The sequence below is a fragment of the Talpa europaea genome (genome assembly GCF_964194135.1).
Source record: "Talpa europaea genome assembly, chromosome: 16".
Taxonomy (NCBI): domain Eukaryota; kingdom Metazoa; phylum Chordata; class Mammalia; order Eulipotyphla; family Talpidae; genus Talpa; species Talpa europaea.
This window is the reverse complement of record NC_140084.1, coordinates 45,988,033-46,014,109: the sequence shown is the minus strand read 5'-3', so window position 1 is coordinate 46,014,109 and position 26,077 is coordinate 45,988,033. Positions and strand designations below refer to the sequence as shown.

Sequence of the window (26,077 nt, the reverse complement as noted above, 5' to 3'; positions counted from 1 at the left end):
ATGAGCATTGGGTGAAGGGAGACAATGTTACCTAAGGAGCAGGTAAGGTGAAGGTCCCAGGAGGTAGATGAGATTGATTATCACAAGGGTAGCTGAGAAAGGCATATTAGGTACCTAACTTTGCTTGTAACTCTACAGACTGTTAAGTCGGTCATGTGATTGTGGGAAAGAAAGTGTGTGTGGCAGTTCCCAACAGGCACAAAAAATGGAAGCCCAGGAAATAATATCATGGGGTACTTTAGATAAACTGCAATTTACTGGATGAGAAGGGAACTGACAAAGCATAAGCCAGAAGAACATTCCAGGCAACAGCAGACGCTAAACCTGAGGGCAAGGATGTGCCTGGAGTGTCTGAGCAGCTGGAGCAGGTTGTGTGCTTGGAGGTGAGAGATGAGAGGGTGATAGGAGAGTCAGATGACATGGTGTCCAGCTTTTGAGGACCTTTGGGGTGACTGAGGGAGCTGTCAGCAGGAAAGGTTGGTGACTCAATGAGGTTTTAAATAATGAACTGAGGCGGCTGTGCTGGGAACAGCCTTTTTGTTTGTCTGTTGGGAGGAGGGGAGAAGTGATGAATGTTGGGAGGGGGTCAGAAGACCATTTCCTGCGCTCAGGAGGAAATAGGAAATCCTGCAAGTGCAAGGTGGCGGTGGAGGTGGCGATGACACTTCTGACACTGGACATGCTGTGAAGACACAATTGATGAACACACAACAGCAGCAGCAGAGCCTTAAACCCAGCCCAGGTCACCTAATAGCAGCCCCTGTGCCATGTGTCCACTCACCTGCCTGCTGCAGAGGGAGCTCCGAAAGCGGAGCCAGGCTCTGAAGCTGTGCTCCTGCTCTGGGACCCTCTGGGTTTGCTGGAGACAGATGTGAATGTCATGCGTGTCACCGGAAGCCTTATGCTCTTTGGTGCAGTGAGGAGCTAGGAAGCCCTGAACTGACTGGGAGGTCCTGATGAAGGAACTGGGCTCTCCAGGCTGGCTGGTGGTGGGGACTCAATGAAGAGGAAGGTCCACGCTCATGCTCTTCATCTGGAATAAAAACCAGCACCCTGGAGTGAGGGGCCTAAGTTCGACAATGCACGGAGCATTGTGTGGGGGCGGAGGGGGGCGGGGAGGCAGGATGGGCGGAGCAGTGCTCAAGGGTCACAAAACATAATAGTCAAAATGTCTACGGCCATACCACCCTGAACGCGCCCGATCTCGTCTGATCTCGGAAGCTAAGCAGGGTCGGGCCTGGTTAGTACTTGGATGGGAGACACCCCCCCCCCATAATAGTCAAAATCCCTAGTGTCAAGGTCCTTTGTGCAGAGGCAGGGGAGGGGGGCCTTGCCTGTCAGTCTGTCTGCCCAGCAACCCTCCCCTTAGGTCCTGGTGATGGAGGAACAAGCACAGGCTCTAAGCTGAACCAGTCTGGGGTTCTCCGTTCCTGGTCACACCAACTCAGGAGTGAGCACGTGACCTGAGTTGGACAAATCAGAATCCTTTCCTGGGACTTTGCAGCCTGGAGCTGAGGGAGAAGTCCTAGTCCACTCCAGTTGGAAGGGGCCAGGATGGCTGCCCAGAGCTGTGGTGTTTTTTTTTTTCCATTACCTGGAAGCCCTCCCATCCACAGCAGCTGGAGACATCTTTAAGTCGTTCCTAAGCCAGACCTCCTCCCATAGGGACACACAGTCCCTTCCTGCTGATATAGTTGGGCTGGGCTTCCCTCGCTGGCAACCAAGAATCCTGATGAGTCTGGAGGCCTCAGGACAGCAGGTTGTGGGGGAAAGAAGTGAAATGTGCTCCGTTTCAGGCCTGGCGGAAGCGAGCAGCACAAGTGGGTGAAGGCAAGGCTGGCCTGATGGCTTGTGTCACCACGAGAGAAGAAAGCTAAGTGAGCCTGGGGGCTCAGCCAGTGTCCCAGGGCACACGCTCACCTAGCCATTACCTGGAGGGCAGCTGCAGTTCTGGCCGCCCGCCCCCCAACCGGCTGTTGCCCACCCACCCCTGCCCACCAAGACTTGACACCATTTGGAGGTGCTTCCAACACCCACTGAAGGACCTCACATTAGAAGCTCGGGTGCAGGACTTGGAATCACTCTCCAGGTAACTCCCAACTCCCAAGAGTAGCCAGGGCTGAGGATCATTGCTCTGACCCAGTCAGGCAGATGTTTAGGGTCCACACATTATAGGTCACAGAGTTGGAAAAGACAGGATGGGAGATTAGTCAGGAGCCTCCAGAAAAGATTTCTGCGGCCATGGTTCACTGCTTCTGCCTCAGGAGTCTGACAGCCTCCATGCAATCCCAGCTCTGCTGAGCTTCCACTGTGTGACTGGGTCAAGTTACTTTACCTCTCTGACAAATGCTACAAGGTGCATGAACCTTGAAATCACCAGGCTAAGTGAAATGAGACTGACACAGAAGGACAAATATTATGTGATTCCGCTTACACAAGGTACACAGAATAGGCGAATTCATAGAGACAGAAAACACAAAAGAAGTAACCAAGCACACAAAAAAAATAAATAAATAAAGGGAGTTGGGGGTGGGGAAGAAGTTACCAAGCACTGAGAGAAGGGGGCATGGGAGTTAGTGTTTAATGAAACAGTCTCAGTTTGGGTAGATATAATTGTTCTGGAGACAGATATAAATTCACAACAATGTGAATGTACTTAATGTCTCTGAATTGTACCCAAAAAATCATTGAAATGGGGCCTCCCTGGTGGCACAAGGGGATAAGACACAATCTATGAAAGTCAGTGCAGCCACTGCAGCATGAGTTTGAACCCCAGCCAGGGAGCTACCCACATGGCACAGCAGACTTCTCCTGGCTTGCCCGCTGCTCCCCTCAGCAGTGTATTTCAGTCAGTCTGCCTGTTCTGTTCCCCACTCTGTCTCTGGTGAATCCTCTCACCCCCACAACTCTGGCCTGTACCCAGTTCTTGTATGTATATAAATAAATTTTTTTTAGATTTTTAAAATTATTTATGCATAGAAAAACTGGGGTACAGGCCAGAGGCGTGGGTGGTGAGAGGATTCACCAGAGACAGAGTGGGGAACAGAACAGACTGACTGACTGAAATACACTGCTGAGGGGAGAAGTGGGTGAGTCAAGAGAGGTCTGCTGCGCCATGTGGGTAGCTCCCTGGCCCGAGATCAAACTTGTGCTGCAGTGGCTGCAGATAGCTTCATAGGTTGCGTCTTAACCCCTTGTGCCACCAGGGAGGCCCAATAAATCTTTATTATTAAAAAAATTAAAATGTTTATGCCATGGGCCTCCCTGGTGGTGCAAGGGATTAAGCACAGCACTATGAAGCAATCCACAGCCTCTGCAGCACGAGTTTGATCCCCAGCTGGCCAGGGAGCTACCTACATGGTGCAGCAGACCTCTCCTGTCTTGCCCGCTGCTCCCCTCAGCAGTGTATTTCAGTCAGTCTGCTTGTTCTGTTCCCCACTCTGTCTCTGGTGAATCCTTTCACCCCCTCCCCCCCACCCCGCATCTCTGGCCTGTACCCCAGCTCTTGTATGCATAAATAAATAAATCTTAAAAAAAAGATTTATGCTGGGGCTCCCCGGTGGTGCAGCGGTTGAGCCCCATGCTGCAAAGCTGTAAGCGGCTTCTGCAGCACCAGTTCGATTCCCCGCTGGCCAGGGAGAACACCACATGGCGCAGCAGACCTGTCCTGCCTCGCCTGCTGCTCCCCTCAGCAGTGTCTTCATTGCTCTGCTCCTCTGCTCCCCACTCTAGCTCTGGTGAATTCTCTCACCCTCCCTCGCTTCTGACCTGTGCCCCAGTTCTTGTATAAAATAAATCAATCTAAAAAAAGTATTTATGCTATGTATATACAATAAAATAGTCACCTGATACTGCAATAGATATATTGTGGCTATGTTTCAAATGAATTAATATTTGTGAAATCTGTCCGTGTTCATTGGAAAGCTTAATAGTGATAGAATCCACACAAACAAGAATTCCTTGAGATGCTCAGTAACTTCTAAAGGTTTAGAACAACCAACTACTTGAGAACCACTCATGTATGTACAGCTGAAGTGAACTTGAACTAGGCTGGCCCCACACTTCTCTGCAAAGATCTGCAAACTGAGGCTCCCTGGTGGTGCAAGGGGTTACAACACAACCTATTTAGCTATCCTCAGCCACTACAGCATGAGTTCAATCCCTGGCCGGCCAGGGAGGTTACCCACATGGCACAGCAGACCTCTCCTGACTCACCCACTGCTCCCTCAGCATGTATTTCAGTCAATCCACCTGTTCTGTTCCCCACTCTGTCTCTGGTGAATCCTCTCACGTCCCACACCTCTGGCCTGTACCCCAGTTCTTGTATGCATAAATAAATCTTAAAAAAAAAAAAAAAAAAAAAGATCTGCAAACTCCCAGGAATTGATTCTCAAAAATGTAGTTTCCGGGCCTCCCCCGTGGCGCTGCGGTTGAGCGCTGGGTTGCAAAGCTGCCCGCAGCCTCTGCAGCGCCGGTTCGATCCCCGGCTGCTCCCCGGCCACCGGAGGAGGGTCCCACATGGCGCGCAGACCTCTCCTGCCGCCCGCTGCTCCCCTCAGCAGTGTACTTCAGTCCTTCTGCCTGCTCTGCTCCCCGCTCTGGCTCTGGTGAATTCTCTCACCCTCCTGCGCTTCTGACTGTGCCCAGTGCTTGTATAAATAAATAAATAAATAAATAAATCTTTAAAAACAATCTATGGTTACTTTTAAAAAAAAATAAAAAAAAAAATGTAGTTTCCTCTCACTAAAATAAATAGGCGACCTCTAGTGGAGATATAAGGTATTGCCTGACAGCGCAAATTTCTCAGCTGAGTAATTTGATTGAGTCCACTGGAATTCTATCGATAAAACATAGGTAGACATCCCTGCCTGAAAGGAGGGCTTTATCTCATCATATTAACTTTAAATACTGAACCATCCCTCCTCTCATGCACACTCACACACACAAATCACACACAGACACAACTAGACGCTCACAAGAGACACAGGCACGATCAGTCATCCTTACATACTCACACACAAACCCACATACACACACACACACACACAGATACTGTCACACACTCAGAGACACAGCCCCACACAGGGACACCTTCACACAGGAAACACACACACAACACTAAAAACAGCAAATCATTAACAAAGGGGACTTAGCAGATGAACGCCACTATTTTTAAAACACTGTAATGGAAAATACGTTTGGTCCCAAAGTCATTAAATAAATGTTGAACAAATAATTAAGATGAATCTTGGTTTGGCAGAGCGCCCGATAAGAGGTCCATAATCCCTTAACGGAAGTCCTTGGGGACAGATGGGTTTCAGAACTCAGAATAGTTACAATTATAGAACGGTGATTGGGAGCCAATGCCATATATTACATAACACTGCCAGGGACCTGAGACAGCACCCTCCGCCTCAGACTTGTTAATGTACTTGCAGTAAAATGCACGGAAAATTCACACCAAAAGAAATAGTGTAAATAACATTATTACTGGACTTGCCACCATGTGAGACTGAGTCAAAATGAAAACACTGCCTCCCTTCTCCCTCCCAAAAAAAGTATTTCTGGTTGTCGGAACATTTTGGAATTCAGAATCACGAGTAAGAGATACAGGATTCTATTAGCAAATCCATCACAGAGAATCTATAAATATTTCTGCCTTCAATGTAAGTCTCCCACCCCAAGAGGGTGTGAGGGGTTGAGAGGGACAGCCTCACTTCCTGCACTCTCCTCCTCACTAATTCCACTCCAACCACTCTGGCCTCCACTGTTCCTTCAACTGCCAAGCACCTACAGCATGAGGGCCTTTGCACTTGCTGCTCCCACTTCCTGGAGCACTGCCCAGGAGGTCTTTATGCCCCACATTCACCTCTCTCGGCCTTCTACCCAGTAACCAGCAAATTCCTCACTTTCTATCACCTTTATTCTGATTTATTTTTTCCTTTGTGCTTATTATTATCTGACCTAACTATTCCATAAGTTATCCAGGGCCTCCCCGGTGGCAGTGGCACAGCGGTTGAGCGCTGGGTTGCAAAACTGCCCGCAGCCTCTGCAGCGCTGGTTCGATCCTCGCTGTCTCCGGCCACCGGAGGAGGGTCCCGCATGGCGCGCAGACCTCTCCTGCCTCTGGCTGCTCCCCTCAGCAGTGTACTTCGTCAGTCTGCCTGCTCTGCTCTGCTCTTCGCTCTGCCTCTGGTGAATTCTCTCACCCTCCTGCGCTTCTGACTGTACCCAGTGCTTGTATAAGTAAAATTAAAAAAAAAAAGTTATCCATTGAGGGTCTCCCTAGTGATGCAAGGGGTTAAGCACCGCACTATGAAGCAATCTGCAGCCTCTGCAGCACAAGTTCGATCCCCGGCTAGCCAGAGAGCAAGCCACATGGCAAAGCTGACCTCTCCTGTCTCCCTGCTGCTCCCCTCAGCAGTGTATTTCAGTCAGTCTGCCTGTTCTGTTCCCCACTCTGTCTCTCGTTAATTCCCTCACTTCCGCATCTCTGACCTGTACGCCAGTTCTTGTGTGTATAAATAAATAAATCTTAAAAAAAAAAAGTTATCCAATGAAAGCCTAAAAGAAAGTAAGCAAGAGAGGCTGAGAAAAACAGGGAGAATGGAAGAAAAAAAAAAAAAAAAAAGGAAGGAGATGGGAAAGTGAGGGAGGCTGAGCCTAGGGGGAGATGTGGGAAAGGAAGGTGGGGCAGGAAATAGAAAGCAAGGTGCGGGGGGAGGGGTGAGCAAGATGGGAGGAGAAGAGTGGAGAGAAGAAATAGAAATCTGGGGTGAAGTGCAGCAGAGATGAGAGTCAGAGAGATACAGAATGAGGGACAGAGACAGACAGTATCAAGTGACATCAAGGAGAGACAAGAAACACACACAGATTAGGAGACAAAGACAAATACAGAAAGAAAGAGAAAGGGGGAGAGAAGGTGGAGAGGGCACCACAGAGATAAGAAGACAAAGAAAGAGATGAGGAGAAATAGGGCTGGGAGAAGAGAGCCAGAAACTAGAAAGAGGGAGCCAGTGTGAAGACAGATGGGAGCCCCCACTCTAGCTCACCCTTTGCTGGTGTCCAGGGCTCTGTGCTGACTTGATCTCCCTGTGGATCCAAGTTATGGTTTTTAAAACCCTGAGGCACAGGGCCTCCCTGGTGGCACAGGGGTTAAGCCTTAATGCTATTGCACTATTGCCAGCCACTACAGCACGAGTTCGATCCTCAGCCAGGGAGCTGACCCACATGGCACAGCAGACCTCTCTGGTCTCCCCGCTGCTCCCCTCAGCAGTGGATTTCAGTCAGTCTACCTGTTCTGCTCCCCACTCTGTCTCAGGTGAATCCCCTCACCCCCTGCACCTCTGGCCTGCACCCCAATTCTTGCATGCATAAATAAATTCACATAAATCATTAAAAAAAGGAGAGATGGGACAGAGATGGGTGGAGAAAGAGAACATGCAAAGCTGTTTTAAGGGTTGTAAGTCCCTGGCTTATTTAATCTTCAGAGTAACACTGTGAAACAAATACTATGATTATCTTCATTTTACAGAACCAGGGAGGTTGAGTCTTTGGCTCAAAGTCATACAGCTAGTGAGAGGATCCTCTGGGATTTGAACCTGGGATTTTGGTGCCAAAGTCAGTGTCCCTAATTATCTGTACTAACTGTACTGGGCTGCTTGTTTCCGGTGTTCCCTTTAAGTCCGGAGGCACCCTATGAGAAGTAGAAGAGGGCAAGGAGACAGAGTGACCGCCTTTCCCAGCTGTCCATGTCCACTTGACCCTGTCTGAGGGAGGAGGCTTAGCTTCACTCCCTTGAAAAAGCCTCTAGTTGGAGGGAGGAGACTGAACAGAGAAACTGCCTCCTGCTGGTAGAATTCTCATGCCCAGCTCAGGAAGTGGCCCCAGTCTTCTAGGTGGGAAAAGACTCACCTGCAGGGCCTCCCTGGTGGCACAAGGGGTTAAGCACAGCACTGTGAAGCTATCCACAGCCTCTGCAGCACAAGTTCAATCCCCGGCCAGGGAGCTACCCACATGGCGCAGCAGACCTCTACTGACTCACCCGCTGCTCCCCTCAGCAGTGTATTTCAGTAGATACTCCTGTTCTGCTCCCCATTCTGTCTCTGGTGAATCCTCTCACCCCCTGCAGCTTTGGCCTATACCCTAGTTCTTCTATGCATAAATAAATAAATTTAAAAAAAAGACTCACCTACATGTGATTTTTTCAGAACCTAGACCTGAGGTTCTCCATTTTCCTTTACCACAGCACTGCAGACCAGAGAGTTTGCATTAGTCTTGAAAGAAGACAAAGTGCTTTGACAGCTTGTTTTCCAAGGAGAGAGAAGACCCACTGCCACCCTGTGCACCCTCCTCTCTCTGGCCCCCCGAGGAAGAGTCCCTAACAGCTGCATCCTGGCAGCTCAGGCTAACAGCCTACCCTCAACGTCTAAGTCTACTAAGAACTCCTAGGACCCCAGTTCTTGCTGGAAATCATCTACCCCCTCCTGTTTCCTGGGGTGCAGCAGAAGGGCAGACCCTCTGCTTCTCTCCAGAAGAACTCTGCCCAAGCATGCTAAGAATTGTGCGGCCCTTCTCACTGACCTTCAACTGCCCTGTCGCAGAGAAGGTTCTTCTCCCACCCCAACCCCAAAGCCACATGAAAGTGATGGAAGAAACACACACGCCGTCGCCCCAGGGAAGGGGAGAAGCCCACACAGCCTACCCAGGGCAGGAGAGACAAAGATCAGACGCCAGGAAGGACTTCCACTCACAAACTTAGGAGGGAGGCACCTCTGCAGACAACACGAAAAACAACAGCACAAGGCAGTTGGGGTTGGAGTTTATTGTAGATGGACAGTCGGACATGGAGATTCTAGGAGGGTGGCGGCCTGTGGGCTCAACATTCTACGGAGGAAAGATCACGAGGCAGCAGTCAGGATGGGGTCGCCAGATGGTGGAGGACCCGCCTGACAGTGGAGAAGCTTCGAGGGGCGAGGCCCCGAGTCAGCCTCTCTTCGCCCCCCATTCTTCATGGTGATGGTTTGGAGACGCTGGGCGACGTCATGAAGAGGCAGCCCGGCCCCAACGGGGGAGGGCGCATCCGCGGTGGGGGTGCCGGGCCCTGGAGGGCCGGTGGTCCAGGCTGGGGTGAAAGGGAGGGTTACCCCGGTCCTCGGCCTCCCGCGGCCTCGGGCGTCTCTCCCGGCGGCTGGCGGCCCGGGTCACTGTGGCGGCGGCGGCGGCTGCGCGGCAGCTCGAGCTGGGGTCGCGGCTCACCGGGGGCTCCCGGGAGGCAGGAGACCGAGGCAGCGGCGGACGCCGGGGCAGGCGGCGGGCCCGCGCGGGCGGCGCACGGAGGGGCCGGCGCGCTGGGCGGAGGGCCGGCCGGGCCGGCCGGGGGCCTCGTGGGCACCCAGATGAGACCGTAGTAGACGGCGAGCAGCACGGCGGCCAGCGAGACGCAGAGGAAGTAGGCGCAGACCGGGGCCAGGCGCAGCCAGCGGCCCCGCGGGCCCTCGCTCAGCCCGGCGCCACCCGGGCTCTCGCCACCGCCGCCCACGCAGCTCGTGCCCCGCATCCCCGCAGCCCACTCGGCCCCGCGCCGCGGTCCGCGAGGCCCCGCCCCCCGAGGCCCCGCCCCCGACGGGGACCGCCCCCGCGCTGTGAAACTCGCGGGCCCAGCCCCGCCCCCGCAGCATGGCCACGCCCCGGCCTCCCCCCCCCCGGTTTCCGGCCAGCCAGGATCAAGCGAAGGCTGAAGCACAGCGCCCTGACCCCACCCCACTTGGCCTTGGCCCCGCCCCGCTTTGCAATGCCGCTCACCATCTCAGCGGCTGGTCTCCGCCCACCCACTCCTGCCCGAATTCGGGATAACTTACGTCTCTTAAAGCCCAGCCCTCCCAGCGCTTAACTCCATCCTCCTCTTTTCTGGCCTCCACACCCTCTACCCCGGCCCTTCGTAAAGGGAAACGGCCCCGCCTCCGAGCCCCACCCATTTGCCAGACTCTAAGTCCCGAACCCCCTTAGCCGCAGCCTTTCCCCGACGCCCTCCCCACCGCACTAAATCCCCTTTCTCCGAATTGCATTCTAATTCAGGTTTCGATTACCCCGGTAGCAGCACCCCACAGGGCGAACTTGCATCCAAACCTTCTCTCCCGACCCCACCCCACCGCGAACGCCGTCCACCAAAATGCTGGTCCCGTCTAGGCACCCTAGCCACGCCCCACTCGGGACCGGCCTTCTTTTCCTCACTGGCGTCCTGGACGTCTACGCTCACGCCCTAAAGCTCCAGCTCTGCCCCACGCCTCAACCACACCCCTTCCCTAGCTCCTCCCCCACCACCCTCGATTTCTCCCTCTCCCTAATGCCATGGGGTCCAAGTGGGCTCCGGGAAGGAGACAGCATTGCCTGGAGAGCCAGACTAGACTAACCCCTCCTGCCGCCCCTTGCCCATCACGGTGGGGAAGCTTCAGTCCCCTCCCAGAAGAGTCTTCATGAATTCGGGGAAGCCTGCAAGGGGGGTGGGGGAGGGAAGACATATCAGGGGGGCGGAGGAATTAAGAACCCTTTCACCCACCTCGTGCGCCAAGGCAAAGCCCACCAAGCACAGCAATCCGACCTGCACCCGCCAGAAACACAGTTCAAAGGTTAGCGGAAGCACTGAATTTAATAGACACGGGCTATGGCCCAGTAATTAAAGTCATTGGGAAAAGTCACTGGCTATCTGCCATGCCCCAGATGTAAACTCCTGGAGGTCGGAGCCTCAGCCCCGGGACTGGCGCCGAGGTTCCCATGGCCTCCATAGGCAGATAACTGGGGTGAGGGGGGAAGGGAGGAGCATCTCAGCTACCCCGTTCCTTGGCTCTCTTATTTGTGAGACTGGACCTGGGTTCACAGTCCCTGGCTCCTCCCCCCTTACATTTAACCCTCTCCTGGCTGGAGTGTGGTGTGAGCAGAAGACAGAGCGAAATGGAGGGAGGTTAGTGCAGAGCGCGGAGGCCACAGTCGGCAGACTCGGTCAGCGGGCAGCCCCAGGTGGCTCAGCAACCACCACCACTTTGCAGAAACGCACCCTCTGGAAGTCAGTGATCTCAGCTGTCTCCTGGCCCTCAGGGACCGCCTCTGGGAAGAGAAGGGACCGTTAATGGTTGGGAAGAGTAACCCCCCCCTCCCCAGTAGTCACCTGGACCCCTGGTCGTGGCCCTCATGCAGAGCCTGACCAGTGGGTCCACAAAGTATCAATACATACACTGTAACTGTCTACAACGGAGGAAATAATCTGGTAGAAAGACAGTGGGCACTTAGCCAATACCTGGCCCAAAGGGCAAAGCACTTTTCCACCTCACTCGCCTTCTAAATCTGCCCAATGGATCCAGTCCCGGCTCAGCTGCCTTAACCAACTGCTATCTGCCTGCCCTGCTATCAACCGCCCCCTCTTCCTCAGGTCCGCTTCCTTGACTGCCCCCAAATTCATGGTTTGCAACCTGGCTTCCCATTTCTGGAAAATAAGGGTTGGCCTCTTGCTCCAGGTTCCTTGGGCCCAACATTCTGAGTCTGCATTTCTAATTTACTCCATCCCTGACTCCATAAAACTCTTAATCTCACCCAGCCCACCCTAAATCCATTCCAGCCCTTCCCTATTCTTATTCCAGACCAATTTAAATAGCTAATCTTGCCCTTAACTCTGCCCTACCTCCTCCGTTTTACCTGGGGGTTGGCTTCTAAACTCTAATCCCATCCTAGATCCACCTGCCAGCCCCTGGCAATGTGCCTGGCTCTGAAAGTCCTTCCTTCAGCTCCAACCCAACCTTGGCTCCACCCCACCCTCACCCAGCATTGGAGCCTCCCCCAGGTTCAGCAGCATGGCAGACCCTCACCACCACCATGGCAGACAACGCACCCCTCCTCCCAGAAAGCCCCAGAGAAAGAGGAAGACAGGCCACCTCCACCAACTCCTTCTACTCCCCCACCTGGAGCAACCTCAGACCCCTCCTCTTCAGCTTTCTGGGATCCTGGGAGGCTGGGTCCACTTTCCGGGGAGGCAGGGGCTGGCCGGTCACCTCCTGGGAAGGGGGAGGCCCAGTCAAGCCCCTCCCCTCCAAACAGACCTCTCCCACCACGAGATCTAAGGCCCTGGGGAGTGAGGGGGTTCAAGGACACACTGGGGGAATGTTAGAGAACGCCAACTCTTTATTGGGGGGGGGCTGCTGGTCTAAGCAGGGGCAGGAACTGGGGTAGGCACTGCAGAGATGGTGTGGCCGGTACATAGAGGAGACGAGGTCAGTCCTCCCCAGCCACCAGGGTGGGCACACCGGGTCCCAGGGCCCAGCCTCCCAGGCCCGTGCACCCTCCAGCACACACACAAGCAGCAGCTTCATGCACTTTCAAAAGGCCAGGCCTCACCCGGAGAGAGAACATTCGCCGGGTGGGCGGTCCGGGGAGAATTCAGCTCCATCTCTTCACCCCAGTCGGACACTGGTTGGTGGCCCCCGGGGGGCGAGAAGGGGCTAGAAGGCGTGGCAGGGGCCTGGGGAAGCACCAGGGGCTCCTCGGGTCTGGAGGGCACTTTGTCCACTTGCTCGCTGGCGGGACTCCCGGCGGGTTCAGCTTCTTGGGGTTGGTGATCTTGGGCTGGTTCTTCCTCATCAGCCTCTTCTTCCTCCTCAATCTCCTCCTCATCCTCACTCACATCCTCCCATTCCTCATCCTCATCCTCCTCCTCCCCTTCTTCCTCCTCCTCCCCCTCCTCCTCTCCTTCATCCTCAGGAGGCCGGTGGGCAGGGGCTGGGGTCTCGGGAGGCTGTGGGGAACACAAGGCAGGTCGGGGGAGGGCGCAGGTCCCGAGTGTCCCACACCCTCTGCCCAGAGATGACAGCCCGCTGTACCTGCGTGGGCATCTCCTCAGGGGTGGGCTGTGGGGCCTCAGGGGCTGAGGACACTATCTCCTTCGTTTCCCAACGGTCATCATGGTCACTGGAGGGGACAGAAGAAGGGGGTAAAGCCCAGGGGACCAGTGGAAGGGGCTTCTCACCTCAGCTCCTCCTCTGAAAGCAAAATTCTACTTGGGGGGACAGAGAGGCCAGGGAACTTCCCGAGGACCCAGCACACAGGAGCACTGAGGAGCAAACAGTGTCAGTGACAGAGAAAGAAAAGCAGGGGCCTCCCTGGTGGCTCAAGGGGATGAGCACCGCACTGTGAAGCAGTCCACAGCCTCTGCAGCACGAGTTCGATCCCCAGCCAGCCAAGAAGCAGCCCACAGCAGGGACCTCAGCAGACCTCTCCTGTCTCGCCCGCTGCTCCCCTCAGCAGTGTATTTCAGTCAGGCTGCCTATTCTGTTACCCACTCTGTCTCTGGTGAGTACTGTCACCCCCCACACCTCTGGTATGGAAAGAGGGAAAGGAAAGGGAAAGGAAAGGGAAAGGAAAGGGAAAGGAAAGGGAAAGGAAAGGGAAAGGAAAGGGAAAGGAAAGGGAAAGGAAAGGGAAAGGAAAGGGAAAGGAAAGGGAAAGGAAAGGGAAAGGAAAGGGAAAGGAAAGGGAAAGGAAAGGGAAAGGAGGAAAGGGAAAGGAAAGGGAAAGGAGGAAAGGAAGGAGGAAAGGAAGGAGGAAAGGAAGGAGGAAAGGAAGGAGGAAAGGAAGGAGGAAAGGAAGGAAGGAAGGAAGGAAGGAAGGAAGGAAGGAAGGAAGGAAGAAAGAAAGAAAGAAAGAAAGAAAGAAAGAAAGAAAGAAAGAAAAGCAGAGAACCAGGTCCCAAGCCTCCCAACCAAGTGCCTGAGCCACAAGTACCGGAGGCAGACAGGGCCAAGGTGGGACAGATGGAACACACACACGCAAGCGCGCGCACGCGCATCAGAGAACTACCAGTGACAGAGTCACAACAGCACCTGTAGGCACGGGGGACTGCCTTGGCCTGGGGTCGGCTGTTCTTCCTCCTCCTGCGGCTGACCTCAGCTTTGTGCTGGGACAGGAACTCCCCAAAAGTAGGGGGTTTGGGAGGTCGAGCCCAGGCCTGATCATCTGCAACAGAACCCAGGAAGAGTCAGAGTTGGGGGGAATGACCAACTGGGAGGAGAAGGAGAGGCGTGGAGGGGAGTGTGGGTGACCAGCAGGCACTGGGGAACCGCACCCCATGCTGTTGCAGGCAGCTGCTCACCCCACCCTAGGTCTCCCCACTCACCATAGCGGTGTGATGGTTCCAGGGCAGTGGCTGGGCCATCCTTGAACCTGGGAAAGGGAAAAAGAGTAAGCAGGTGGCTGGGGGAGCATGAGGAGAGGAAGAAGCAGGGTCAGAATGAAGATCACTGACAACTGTGTCTGATCAGAATGTTGCCACTGATTAGAAGAACAGCAGGACTGGGGGATGGGTGAGAGTAAATTTCACATGGTAGTAAAAATCACAGCAAACTCAGTATTTGAGCCCCAAAACAACTCCCTGCCTATCAGTCTTTCTCACCTCCCCAACTAGGTGGGTTCTTCTACCCAGCTCTGGCCTCACGGCCTTTGCACCTGGCTGGCAACCCCTGAAACACTGCTCCTCAGAGCTTCCAGTGGCTTCTTCCCCCACCTCCTTAAGGCCTCAGCTCCAAGCTCTTTCCTAAACCCCCAAGTGAAACAGTCACGCCTTAGCCGTATCATCTCCCAACAACTGCCCTGCACGCTGCTAGGTGTTCACCACCGCAGACGTGAGCTCTTTTCACCACCCATCCTTCCCACTGAATCTCTGAGGTCCCTGAAGGCACACTCTGCTGTATCCCCATCACCTAGAAGCTTCCAGGACTCACAGGAGGGAGTCAATCAGTGTCTACTGATAAACCAACACAGACATGTGCTAATCAGACACGGACAGTGCAGGCGATCACTCCATCGTTCTTCACCCTGAAAACATCTCCCCCAAAGCCCAGCGGTCCGCACACCGAGAGCAGCTACCACATCTGCGTGAAATATTCCTCATGCTCCCTGGGCTCAGCTCACACTGCAACCACCAGGCACACAGACCCATCCCTACTCTCTAGCCAGAGCCAATGGTCAAAGTCAAGGCGTGAGAAAGCTCCCCACGCCGCCGAGGACAGAGGTGGCATGAAAAACTGAGTTTCCCTCCTCGACTCTCAGAACGGACTGTCTGCTGAGGAAACTGGCAGCCCATCAAGGACACCGGAGGCTTCTGCTTTAGGTCTGATGGGCTGTTACCAGGGAAAAAAAGGCAGACTTCAGATGACAGTGCCACCTGGACAGGTGAGAGGAGTAAAGGCAGAAACAAAGGTCTAATGGCCACTGGCAGTGCCTGTGTTGCCCCGCATGAGGATGCACCACCCGCTGAAGCTCGCAGTCACTGCCACCCCAGCAAGAGGGCTGCAGCCTAACTCAACGGGAAGCATTTCCGCTCACCCTCCATCTCTGCCAATGCCATGATCAGGGCTTCCCCAGTAGCTGCTGCCCTTCAGTCTGGACCCCAGAACAAACACACATGGGGGACTCAAGCCCAGCTGAAACCCCAGCTTAAATTCCAGCCTGGGTCAGTGAGCCAGGCCGACCTGCGACACACTACACTTGGTGCTGGATTCATGCAACCTTACCACAGCGATCAGAGACACAGGGGCACCAACGTCAAGGAATCAGACGTCAGGGCTAAGGTCAAGAGGTCAAAGGAGGGCCTCCCTGGTGGTGCAAGGGGTTGAGCACCGCACTGTGGAGCAGTCCACAGCCTCTGCAGCATGAGTTCGATCCCCAGCCGGCCAGGAAGCAGCCCACATGGCGCAACAGACCTCTCCTGACTCGCCCTCTGCTCCCCTCAGTGGTGCGCTTCGGTCGCTCTGCCTGTTCTGTTCCCCACTCTCTCTGGTGGATCTTCTCACCCCAGCATCTCTGGCCTGTATCCCAGTTCTTGTATGCATAAATAAATAAATCTTTAAAAAAAAAAGATCAAAGGAGAGAAGGCTCACATCCCATCGGTCTTCTCAGCATCCCACTCCCGCCGCCACTGGCCAGTGGGTTTGCGGTGTCTCTGCAGCCGCTCCTGGTCGATCTTCTCTCTCTCCTGCTTCCAGCGCAGGTACTCCGACCGCTCCCGGCCCGTCATGGAGAGTGTCATGTCCCCGGCACCGCCCAGGCCGGCCCGGCGGCCCTGCCCACAGCAGACAGGTAGTCAGGGCCCTGTCCAAGCCCCACCCCCTCCAGCATCAGCTCAGAGGAGGCACCGCCTGCTCAAGGCCACACACACGAAGAAAGGGCAGCGTGGAGATGAGAACCAGGTCGGCGCAAGCGCCCTCTCCTAAGCAGCTGTCTGGGCTCTGATTGGCTCTCCCGGCTGGGGCCTTCTTCACCTTCACTATCGCCTGCCATATTATCACAGCACATATGCACTTCTCACGGCCCCACAGCAGGACGCAGTCAGGGCAGGCACCTGCCTCATTCACAGCTCTGATCCCCACAGCAGCTAAGACAGTACCCAGCACCCACAGGCATCCCTATTACTAAGGTCAGGGACAACAGACAACATCAGAACAGACCCTACAGGTATGAAAGCGATAGTGGTGTGGCAGGGGCACAAAACCCACAGACAATTTGGGGGTGAAGGGCTGTAAGCAGGGACACTGCCTCTCCCTCCTGTCTCTGGCTGGTGAAAGGAGACACCCCCTGCCCATACCTACCTGCCGCTCCTGCTCAAGACCAGAGCGCACCCGCTCAAAGTCGGAGCCCCCCCAGTTGCGCCCATGCCGGCGGCTGCCCTCCCGGCGGTCACGCTCTGGTTCCTCCAGGGGCCCACCACGCCGCCGGGGGTCATCCAGGAAGTTGCGCACAGGGTTAGGCTCCAGCACACCTTCCTGCGGGCAAGGGTTGGTGGGTCAGGGGTTCTACCCCCTACTCTGGGGAGGGCAGGGCCGCCCAGGCACTGACCCGCTGGTGGCGTTCATACTCGGCAATCTTCTCCATCTCCTCATTCATCTTCTCAATGTTCTGCCTGCGCCGCTCCTCCCACTCCTGGGGAGACAGACACACAGGCATCAGCCAACCCTGTGGTAGCTCTGACACACAGGCCGGAGACTGCTCTCCTCGGGCCTTGGCTGACATCTGGGAATTCGACTCTGGGTGTCCCCAGCGGACAGTTAATTGATGAGGGGAGCAAGGGACCAAGGTCACATCTCGACTCCCCAACTCTACAGTTAGATGCTGAGTGCCTTCATCCCCCTGAAATCCAGACTCTGGGTGTGCACTAGACAGAGGGGGCTGAGGGGACCCGCCACCACCTGGATACGGGTCCCAAGGGAGCAGTCCTGGTCGGAACCCTCAACAGGTGGTCAGGACTCGTACTGAGGAGGTGAGCGCCCAACTCCAGAGGGGAAGGACTCCTGGATTCACTCCATGCCCCTCACCCCTCTGTTGGTTTCACTGTGTCTCTTCAGGTACGAATCTTTCTAGCAAAACCCTGAACCTGAGTGGGGCTTGGCCCCCGACACACCATGACTGCCCCAGCAGTAACCACAACAGAAGCAGGCAATGTGGCCGGGGGCTGGGTGAGCCCACGAGCTGTTCCTACTGCCCCCATGGAGACAGGGGTTTAGACGTGTACGCGGCCAAGCGGCCGTAAGTGACGGCTTCACTTTTCACTCCCAGGGCACAGCATACGAGAGAAATAAACTTCCACTAGATTTCGGCCATGGGTTTGGGGTCTTTTTGTTACAGCAGCCTCAAAATGTACAAATAAACATTAGGGCTCGATGGATGCCTGATGTCCCAGAAGTCACACAGTCACCTTTAAATCTGATTAGCATTCCCCACTAAGAGGGAGAACCCAAAAGCTTTCAGAGGAGACCAAGCTGCCAAAGGTCAGGGAACTGACAGAGCCAGGTTGACAGCAAATTACAGTGCCCTCTAAGCCATTATGCTAGGAAGCCCCCCCACCCTGCTGAAGGGGTGACCAGGACAGTGGCAGCACACACCATAAAACTGTCACTGCACCCCAAAAACCCAGGGATGGGGACAGAGCCCATGCACTGGACAAAATGTGCCAGACAGACAGACAGAGAGCCAGGAACAGAAGAGAAAGCTGGGGAGAGAGTGGACAAGCAGGTACCACACAGACAAGGTAAAAGGCAGCAGGGCGAGCACATCCAAGCCCTGGTCAGCGGGGAAGAGAAGGAAAGAAACGCACGGATGGGGGGAAATCTGAAAAACAGGACCAACAGCTAAGTGCAAAACAACCCACTTGAGAGTGGGAACAGTCCAGACAACAAGCATCTCAGCCAGGAGACTCCAGCCCCTTCACCTCTCCTACCTTGGATTTCCGGTCAGCAGTGGCGGCATCTCCAGCTCCAGAGAGATGAGGGGACCCTCTGCCCCGGCCCCTCCGGCCGCGGCCCCCAGATCCTCGAGAATGCTCCCCAGGACTGTCCTCCCAACTTCGGGATGCCCGGCCCATGCCTGCCCTGCCTCCCAGCTGAGGGGGAGGTCGGCTTCCTTTGCTGGGCCCAGGGGGCCGAGGTGTCCCAGGAGACCTCCGGGAGGGACCGAGGTTCCTATCCTGAAAAGGGAGAAAGTACAGTCACCGGGGTGGGGAGGCCCAGAGAGGACAGCTGCCCAGCCTGAGCCACCCACAGATTTGGGGCAGCCAGGAGGGCTCTCAGGCCTCCATGTCCCCGCCCACCCCATCAGCATGCATCCCCAGCCCGGGGTCGAGCTCACCACCTCGACAGCTACATTCTCCTTCTCCACCATGCGGCCCTTCCTGGGAGCGGTCACTGCTACTCCCTCAAGCTCAGCCTTTTTGCGGTCTTCCTCAATCTCCTGGGAGCAAACAGTGGGAGAGGCACGTCAGGGGGTCCCATCTGCCAGCTGGAGTCCCACAGCCAGTTTCTCCCTCATCCGGCCCTGCCCAGGCCCCTCCTCTGCACTCTAAGACCAGAGAGCTGGTCACTCAGCATCTGAAGTGCTATGCCATGGGGTCCTGTGCTCAGGACCCTCTTGAGGGGCCCATCTCCATGGAAAAGCCAAGGGTTTCCCCTCAGCCTTTGGGGCCTAAGGGCCTGGCCTCATTACCAGCCTGACCCCACTCCCACCAAGTACCCCTTGCTCACCTGACCTCCTCACTGTTCCCAGTACATACCAGCCTCAGACCAACCTCCAGGACTTTGCACTTGTTCCCGCTGCAGAGAACACCCTTCCCCCAGTGATCCTTCAGTCCCTCCTCAGGGCTCTGCTCAGCTGCCTCTTCTCAGTGAGGCCTGCCTAACCAGCTGACAGCAACCGGCTACCCTGCCACTCCCTCACCCCTCCTCACTACCTGACATTACATATATTTTATTGTCTGTCTCCCCACACACACACCAGAATCTGGGTATCTGGCAGGAATATGTGTCTGCTTTGCTCACTGATATATACCCAGAGCCCAACACTACCTGACACACAAAAGAAACTCAATAAAATTATTTTTTATGATGAATGAATGCATGAAAGATGAATAAATGACGCCAACTCCTCCTCCCGGGTTCTATCTCAGAGTCAGTCCCACCACCGACCCTGCCATCTTTGACAGGGGGACCTGGGCCTCAGCCTGGGCCCTCCCTCCCCCTACCTACCACCCACCACTGCCCATCAGTCACTTGGTACACTGTCCCCGCTCAGCCCTTCCTTGGTCTCTGGTCTCCAGTACTGTGTCCTCCCACCCACCACATACATCCATGAGGGTTCTTCCTAAACCGCTGCTCTGACCTGGGTCCACTCCAACTCAAAGCTCTGAACAACTCCCCAGTTCCCTCAGGAGAACATCCAAACTCAGTCTGGTGGTGGCATTCTGGGCCCTGCGTGTCCAGACACCTGCTGACCTCTCCAGGTCTGTCTCCCCCACTGACCCTTCAACTTTAAGCTCTGAGTTTTGGTACCAACTGTTCCCTCGGCCTGAAACACGTTCTGCTCTCACTTTCATTGACCAACATCTATTTACTCTTCAGCTCTCAGAATCCCCCGCTCCGAGCAGATATGTACTATCTCCCAGGTTGGGTCAAGAGCCCCCTCGGGGCTCCCACAGTACCCTGAAGTCTCCCATCACAACCTCTCTGGGTCATCGATGACAAGTGCTGACAAGTGTGGGCCCCACCGGGCTGCAGTTCTGGCCAAGCAGGCCCAAGGCTGCTCGGTCATGGTGTCTCCCCAGTATCACTCAGCACAAGGCTTGGTACAGTGAACACCGTGTATTTGCGAATGGATGATGGAATGAGGGAATGAAGGACTGCCAGGCTACGGCCTTTGGCTTATTATCCTGATAATGATGGGGAGCCATGAAAAAGTTTTAAGGAAGGCAGAGGTGAGGGAAACTCACTGCGGGGAAGAGAGGGGATGGGGTCTCCCAGGGCAGGGCTAGGGCACCTGGTAGCGCCGGATGAGAGCCTCATTCTTCCGACGAAGAGCCTCGATCCTCTTGTCCAACTCAGCATCCTTCTCCTCCTTCGATTTCAGATCCAGCGTGGCTGCCTGGGATGGAGAAACAACTGAGGGGAATCCTCTACCCACCTCAGACCCATTCAATCCAGGGTCTGAGTGTCCGGCAAGTCCTCCTCCCAAGTCCCCTGCCCCAAAGCTCAGGTTTCCAGAGACCCCCCCACTTTCCATCTCACCATTTCACTGGGTGGGTGGGGTCAGGACCCCAGCAAATCTCCCCAGCAGAATCTGGATTCACACTGGGGCTTCCTAAGGGCAGAGGAAACAGAAGGACTAACAACAACATCCCTCCACCACCAGCAATCTGCTTCCTCCTCTCCCATATACACAAACACATGCACCTTAAGAGAATTCTGGTCTTCACTCACTCCCCCTCTGGAAATGCTAGTGTCACCCTAGACAGAAAAAACTTAGATTCCACCTGCTCCTGGACTAGTAAGACTCACCTATTTCCCAGGTAGACACTGGAGTCACAGCAACCATGGGAAAGTTCTGGGCCTGCCCCACCACTGAAGGAAACATTGAACTGTGCTCAAAGGAAGACTGGGCCCACCTCCACACGCATGTACTTGGAGTTTAGATACATCCCCTCCCCACACTGCTACAGGAAAATTCTAGATTCAACTCCCAGGGCCCATTCTGCCGTCCCTCACATCCCCTTGAACGTTCTAAAACCCGCCTCTTTTCCAGGAAAGTTTCAGAAACATCCCACAACTACACATGCAAAAGAAAAAAGTTTGTATTGCACTCCTTTTGCTGTCTTAACACTCACAGAACATTCTAAGCTTAAGCTTCCCTCAGAGACGTCCTAGGCCGGCCCCCAACTTCCCGAGAAAGGAACCAGTGCCTCCCCACAGTCTCCCCCCACCTCCAAAGATTCCGAACCCAGAACCGGAACCCACTGGCGAGGCTTCCAGGGCCCAGCTCCACGTCCCCAGTGGATAGCCTCCCCTGCGCGGACGAAACTTCCAGGCCGGCCCGCCGCTTTCCAGGGAAGATGTCCAGCTTCCGTCCGGCAGTGAAGGCCACGGCCCCGCCCCCGGCCAGGGCAAACTTTCAAGTCCCGCCTTTCCCGCTAGACTTCTCGCGTCATTCATCTGGCCGCTTCCTAGTTTCCCGGCCAACCATCAGCCCCACCTCCGGGATCCAGGCAACAGCAGGACCCGCCCCCTCCTCTCGTGGCTATACGGCCACGCCCCGGGCTCGCCGGTAAAGTTTCTGGCCCCGCCCCTACGTGCCCAGGCCCATCTTCTAGTCACGCCCCCTGATTCCCGCCCCACCCCGCCTCATCGTGTCCATTTTCTGGCCCCGCTTCTGGAGTCTCGCGCTTTCGGACTCCGCAGCCGGTTTCCCCAGCAACGCTCTGGGCTGCACCTGGGGCTCCAGCAAAACTTTCTGGTACCACGCCCAGCTTTTCCCGCCAAGCCTCACGCCCGCCCCTGGTGCCACTCTGGCCCCGCCCCCGCCGTCGCGTCGGCCCCTGGCCCCGCCCCTGACTTCCCAGCCTACGACCTGGACCAATTTCCAGCTTAGGCGAAACTTTCTGGCCCCGCCCCTAACGTTTTCAGCCCAATCCCGGCCCCGCCCCTGGCCCGCCGGGCAGTCTTTTGGCCCCGCCCATTGCCCCAAGGCAACTTTTCGGCTCCGCCCCCAGCCGTCCAGTCTCGTTCCGGCTCCTCCCGCGGCCCGGCCCGCTCGGGCTCTGCCCACCCGCCGACGGCCCGCCCCGCCAGCGCCGCTCCAGCTTCCCATGTGGGCGTCCTGTCCCCGCCCCCCGCAGAGTACTCTGACCCCGCCCCCGCGGGCTGCTCGCACCCCGCCCGCGCCTGCTCCCGCTCCCCCTACGTGAAGCGTCAGGCCCCGCCCTCTCCGGGCGCGCTCCCGTCCCTCTCCCCCGGTCACCTGTCCCGGGGACCCCGCGGCGTCCGCGACTCCAGCTCTCTCGGCCTCCGCGTCCACAGCTCCCGGGCCGCGCGCGTCACTTCCCGCCCGCACCACGTGAAGAGGGGAAATAGAGAGGGTCACTTCCGGTCCTGCCCACCCGTTTCCGGAAGCCTTAAAGGGGCCGCACCCCACGGGCGGAGGCGGGAATGGGTCCCGCAGGTCCCCTAGGGTGTTCCTGAATTGCTGGAATGCACCTGGAATGCTGCTTTCCAGGGAAGAGACACACCATGGCACTCTGCTCTCTACCTGCTTCCAATAAATAGGTGTCAGGTTCTGGGGCAATGACTCCTGGAAGTCTGACTTGGTTTCTCTCTCTCTCTTTCTCTCTCTCTCAGCCACACACAACACACCAGCCAATGAAACCTGCAGTTACTTTTAGAAGGTTAAATTTTTCGACCACTAAAATGGTTCCTTCATTCTCTAAATGCTAGGCTCTGCGCTGAGGGGGATGATGAAGGGGAGGCTTGTCAGAGCCATGGCAAAGCAGACCCTGTCCCTGTCCTCAAGAGGGAAAACAAATGAACGTGAAATAACAGAAATGTGAGAGATGCCTTGGGAGAGGGTATGAAGAGGCCTGAAGGTGAGAGGAGGCAGCTGATCAGGAAAAAGACAGATGGCTGGTGCAAAGGTCCTGTGGTGAGTGGACTTGGTACATTCCAGATGCCCGTTAAGGGGTACATGCTCTAAAAGGGATCTGGCCTCAACATGCACAAAGGCAAAGGAAGCAGACTCTCAGGAAAGATTTTTTTTTAAGATTTATTTTTATGTATGCATACAATAACTGGGGTGTAGCCCAGAGGTGTAGGAGGTGAGAGGATTCACCAGAGACATGGTGGGGAGCACAGCAGGCAGATAGATCCACTGAAATACACTGCTGAGGGGAGCAACAGGCAAGACAGGAGAGGTCTGCTGCCCATGTGGTTCATCTCTCTGGCCAGGGATTGAACTCGTGCTGCAGTGGCTGGTGATTGCTTGATAGAGCTGAGAATCTAACCCCTGTACCACCAGGGAGGCCCCTCAGTGAAAGATTTCTAATAGAATTGGTGTGCAGAGAGGATAGGAGGATGGAGGAGAGGAGGAGAAGGAGGAGGGGGAGGAGGAGGAGAAAGAGAAAGAAAAGAGAAGAAAAAGGGATTTCAAATTACAGCAAACTCCAAAAATTACCCGTCCCCTTGTGGGCAAACGCCAAGCCTAACAGGCTCAGTCTGAAGCAGAGCTGCGGCAATCTGAAAGCTTGCCACAAGTCTAAAGTAACTTCTGGCAAAGAACCACAAGAAAGGGGTTAGTCGGGTCCCAGAAAGCTGGGACAGAAGAAGAAAGTCAAAATTTGAAATATACCACATAACCCACAATAGAGGTCAAGATAACAGCTTCAGATTATTGTCTCTGTCAAGGACCAGGAGCAGCCTCTCCACATGTCTCTCACCCACATGTCTCTTTTTCAAGTCTCTCCTCCCAATATCTCTACATTTTTCTCTTTCCAAATGTCTCCTCTCAGCAATACCAGAGTGCAAGCTGAATCCAGAAAATCAGGAGAACCCCACGCTTTCATGTATTCAGTTATAAGGCAAGGATGGTTGCTAAATTCTACCCCTAATTCCCAAGGACCGCAAATCAAGAAGTCAGGCTCCCAGCACGCTGGGAGTTGTAGTCCTAAGTGTCTATGATCTCTTCAGCATGGAGATAGCAGTGGAGACCATAAAAAATGCCGGGGTGGGGGGGCCTCCCTGGTGGTGCAAAGGGTTAAGTCTCAGCACTAAGAAGCAATCTGCACCCACTGCAGCACGAGTTCAATCCCCAGCCAGGGAGCTGACACACAAGGCACAGCATACTTCTCCTATCTCTCTGCTGCTCCCTTCAGTAGTGTATTTCAGTAGATCTGCCTGTTCTGCTCCCCTCTCTGTCTCTGGTGAATCCTCTCACCCCCCTCACACCTCTGGTCTGCACCCCAGTTCTATGCAAAAAATAAAAAGACTATTAGTATGACTTTTCCAAGAAATATTGCAAGACCAAAGGTTAATTCACAATTTTAATTACAGTCAAAAGGAACCGAGGGAGGCCTCCCTGGTGGCACAAGGGGTTAAGTCTCACACTATCAAGCTATCGGCAGCCACTGCAGCATGAGTTCGATCCCTGGCCAGGGAGCTAACCCACATGGCACAGCAGACCTCTCCTATCTCCCCGCTGCTCCCCTCAGCAGTGTATTTCAGTCAGTCTGCCAGTTGTGCTCTCCCCTCTGTCTGTGGTGAATCCTCTCAAACCCCTGCACCTCTGGCTTGTACCCCAGCTCTTGTGTACATAAATAAATAAAATAAATCTTAAAAAAAAAGAAACCAAGGGGTACCCAGCTTGTGTTGGGCCTGTTGACCAAAGCAAACAGTGAAGTGGGAAACCCTCTTCCGGCTCCAATTAAGGGGCTCAAGCCAACAGTCAAGACACAGCTGGACTGGCCGGGCAAAGAGGCATCCACAACAAGAAGTACCCTCTGGGTAAATCAGGAACTTCCAAGAAAGACAATCTTCAAGGTTTATGGCATTGCTAAAACTCCCAGCTCCCTGAAGATAGGGCTCCCACCAATATATAGGGTAATTTTCAGCAACTCTCCTTTTTCTCAGGCATAAAAGACATCAAATAGATACAATAACCCATACCTGCCCATCATTGAAATGATTGTCTTGCAAATCATATAATATCCTCCTTGAGAAGCTCAGAGTTCAAGGAGCTTTCCCAGAGCTCTCCAAAGGCTCAATCTTAATTCTTTAATAAACTCCTTGCCCTAACAGACTTAAGTCCAACAGGCCTGAAGTTTATACAAAGATGGAAACCCTCTAAAAAATAAATAAATAAGAGAACAGACTCCAAGAGTAGTCTCAGGGTGCCAAATGGGGATAACACCTTGGAAGCGAGGGGCCCAGGCTTCTATGCCATCGGCTTCCCCTAATGCTTCCCTGAAGGCACTAGCTCAGCACGGAAATTGTGCCCATTGGCACTTCCCCAAACAGGATGGCTTCGGGCCATCTACAAGCCAGAGAGAGAGAGAGAGAGAGATGGCAGAGAAACCAACCCTACTGATCCTTGATCTCAGACTTCCGGTCTCTGGAATTATTAAAAAAATAATTTCTGTTGTTGAAGCCAACCCCGTCGGTGCTACTGTGTTCTGGAAGCCATGGCCAACAATAACAGCCCAAATCAGAAACTTCCAAATGCATGTCAACAGGCAGACTCACGTGGTGTTTCCTTCCTATGGAGGAATACTAGAGAGCCATGAAAATGAAGGGCCTCTCCCTTCACCACCCATGTGCAGGAATCTCAGACTTTATGCTGAGTCATCAAAGCGGACAGACACAAAGAAACATATATTCGAAGTTCCACAACAAGTAAGAAGACTTGCTGCTGTTAGAATTCAGGATAATGATTATCCAAAGAGAAGTGACCCGAAAGGGGCCTGAAGGGAGCTCCTGGGGTGGGGGGTGGGGGGGCTTGCAATAGTCCATCCATCTCTTTCCAGGGAGTTAGACTCCATCCTGCCTTCTCGTTGGGCTTCGTGAGTTTTACCAAAGTATGTAAGTGATGCCTCTAGTTAAACAATGTTTGAAGGGATTTTAGAAACCAAAATTTAAAAGTTTAGGGCCTCCCCGGTGGCGCAGCGGTTGAGCGCTGGGTTGCGAAACTGCGCGCGGCCTCTGCGGCGCCGGTTCGATCCCCGGCTGCTCCCCGGCCA

General features: G+C 54.7%; 2 protein-coding genes across 2 annotated transcripts; both read right to left on the bottom strand.

Moving 5' to 3' along the window:
- Positions 1 to 8,839: 8,839 nt before the first annotated feature.
- INAFM1 (InaF motif containing 1) lies at positions 8,840 to 9,633 on the bottom strand. Its single transcript, XM_084256686.1, has one exon. It carries the CDS (start codon positions 9,557 to 9,559, stop codon positions 9,143 to 9,145), a length of 417 nt encoding a protein of 138 aa, XP_084112812.1. The 5' UTR covers positions 9,560 to 9,633; the 3' UTR covers positions 8,840 to 9,142.
- A 1,366-nt stretch (positions 9,634 to 10,999) lies between these two features.
- On the bottom strand, positions 11,000 to 20,408 carry CCDC9 (coiled-coil domain containing 9; the record flags this gene model as incomplete). The annotated part of the gene is given in 13 exon segments (XM_084257933.1): positions 11,000 to 11,103; positions 11,952 to 12,044; positions 12,385 to 12,781; positions 12,867 to 12,954; positions 13,866 to 13,998; positions 14,159 to 14,205; positions 15,921 to 16,102; positions 16,629 to 16,802; positions 16,876 to 16,959; positions 18,254 to 18,499; positions 18,664 to 18,762; positions 20,294 to 20,320; positions 20,322 to 20,408. Coding segments are annotated over 13 exon segments (1,761 nt in total).
- Between the last annotated feature and the right edge of the window lie 5,669 nt (positions 20,409 to 26,077).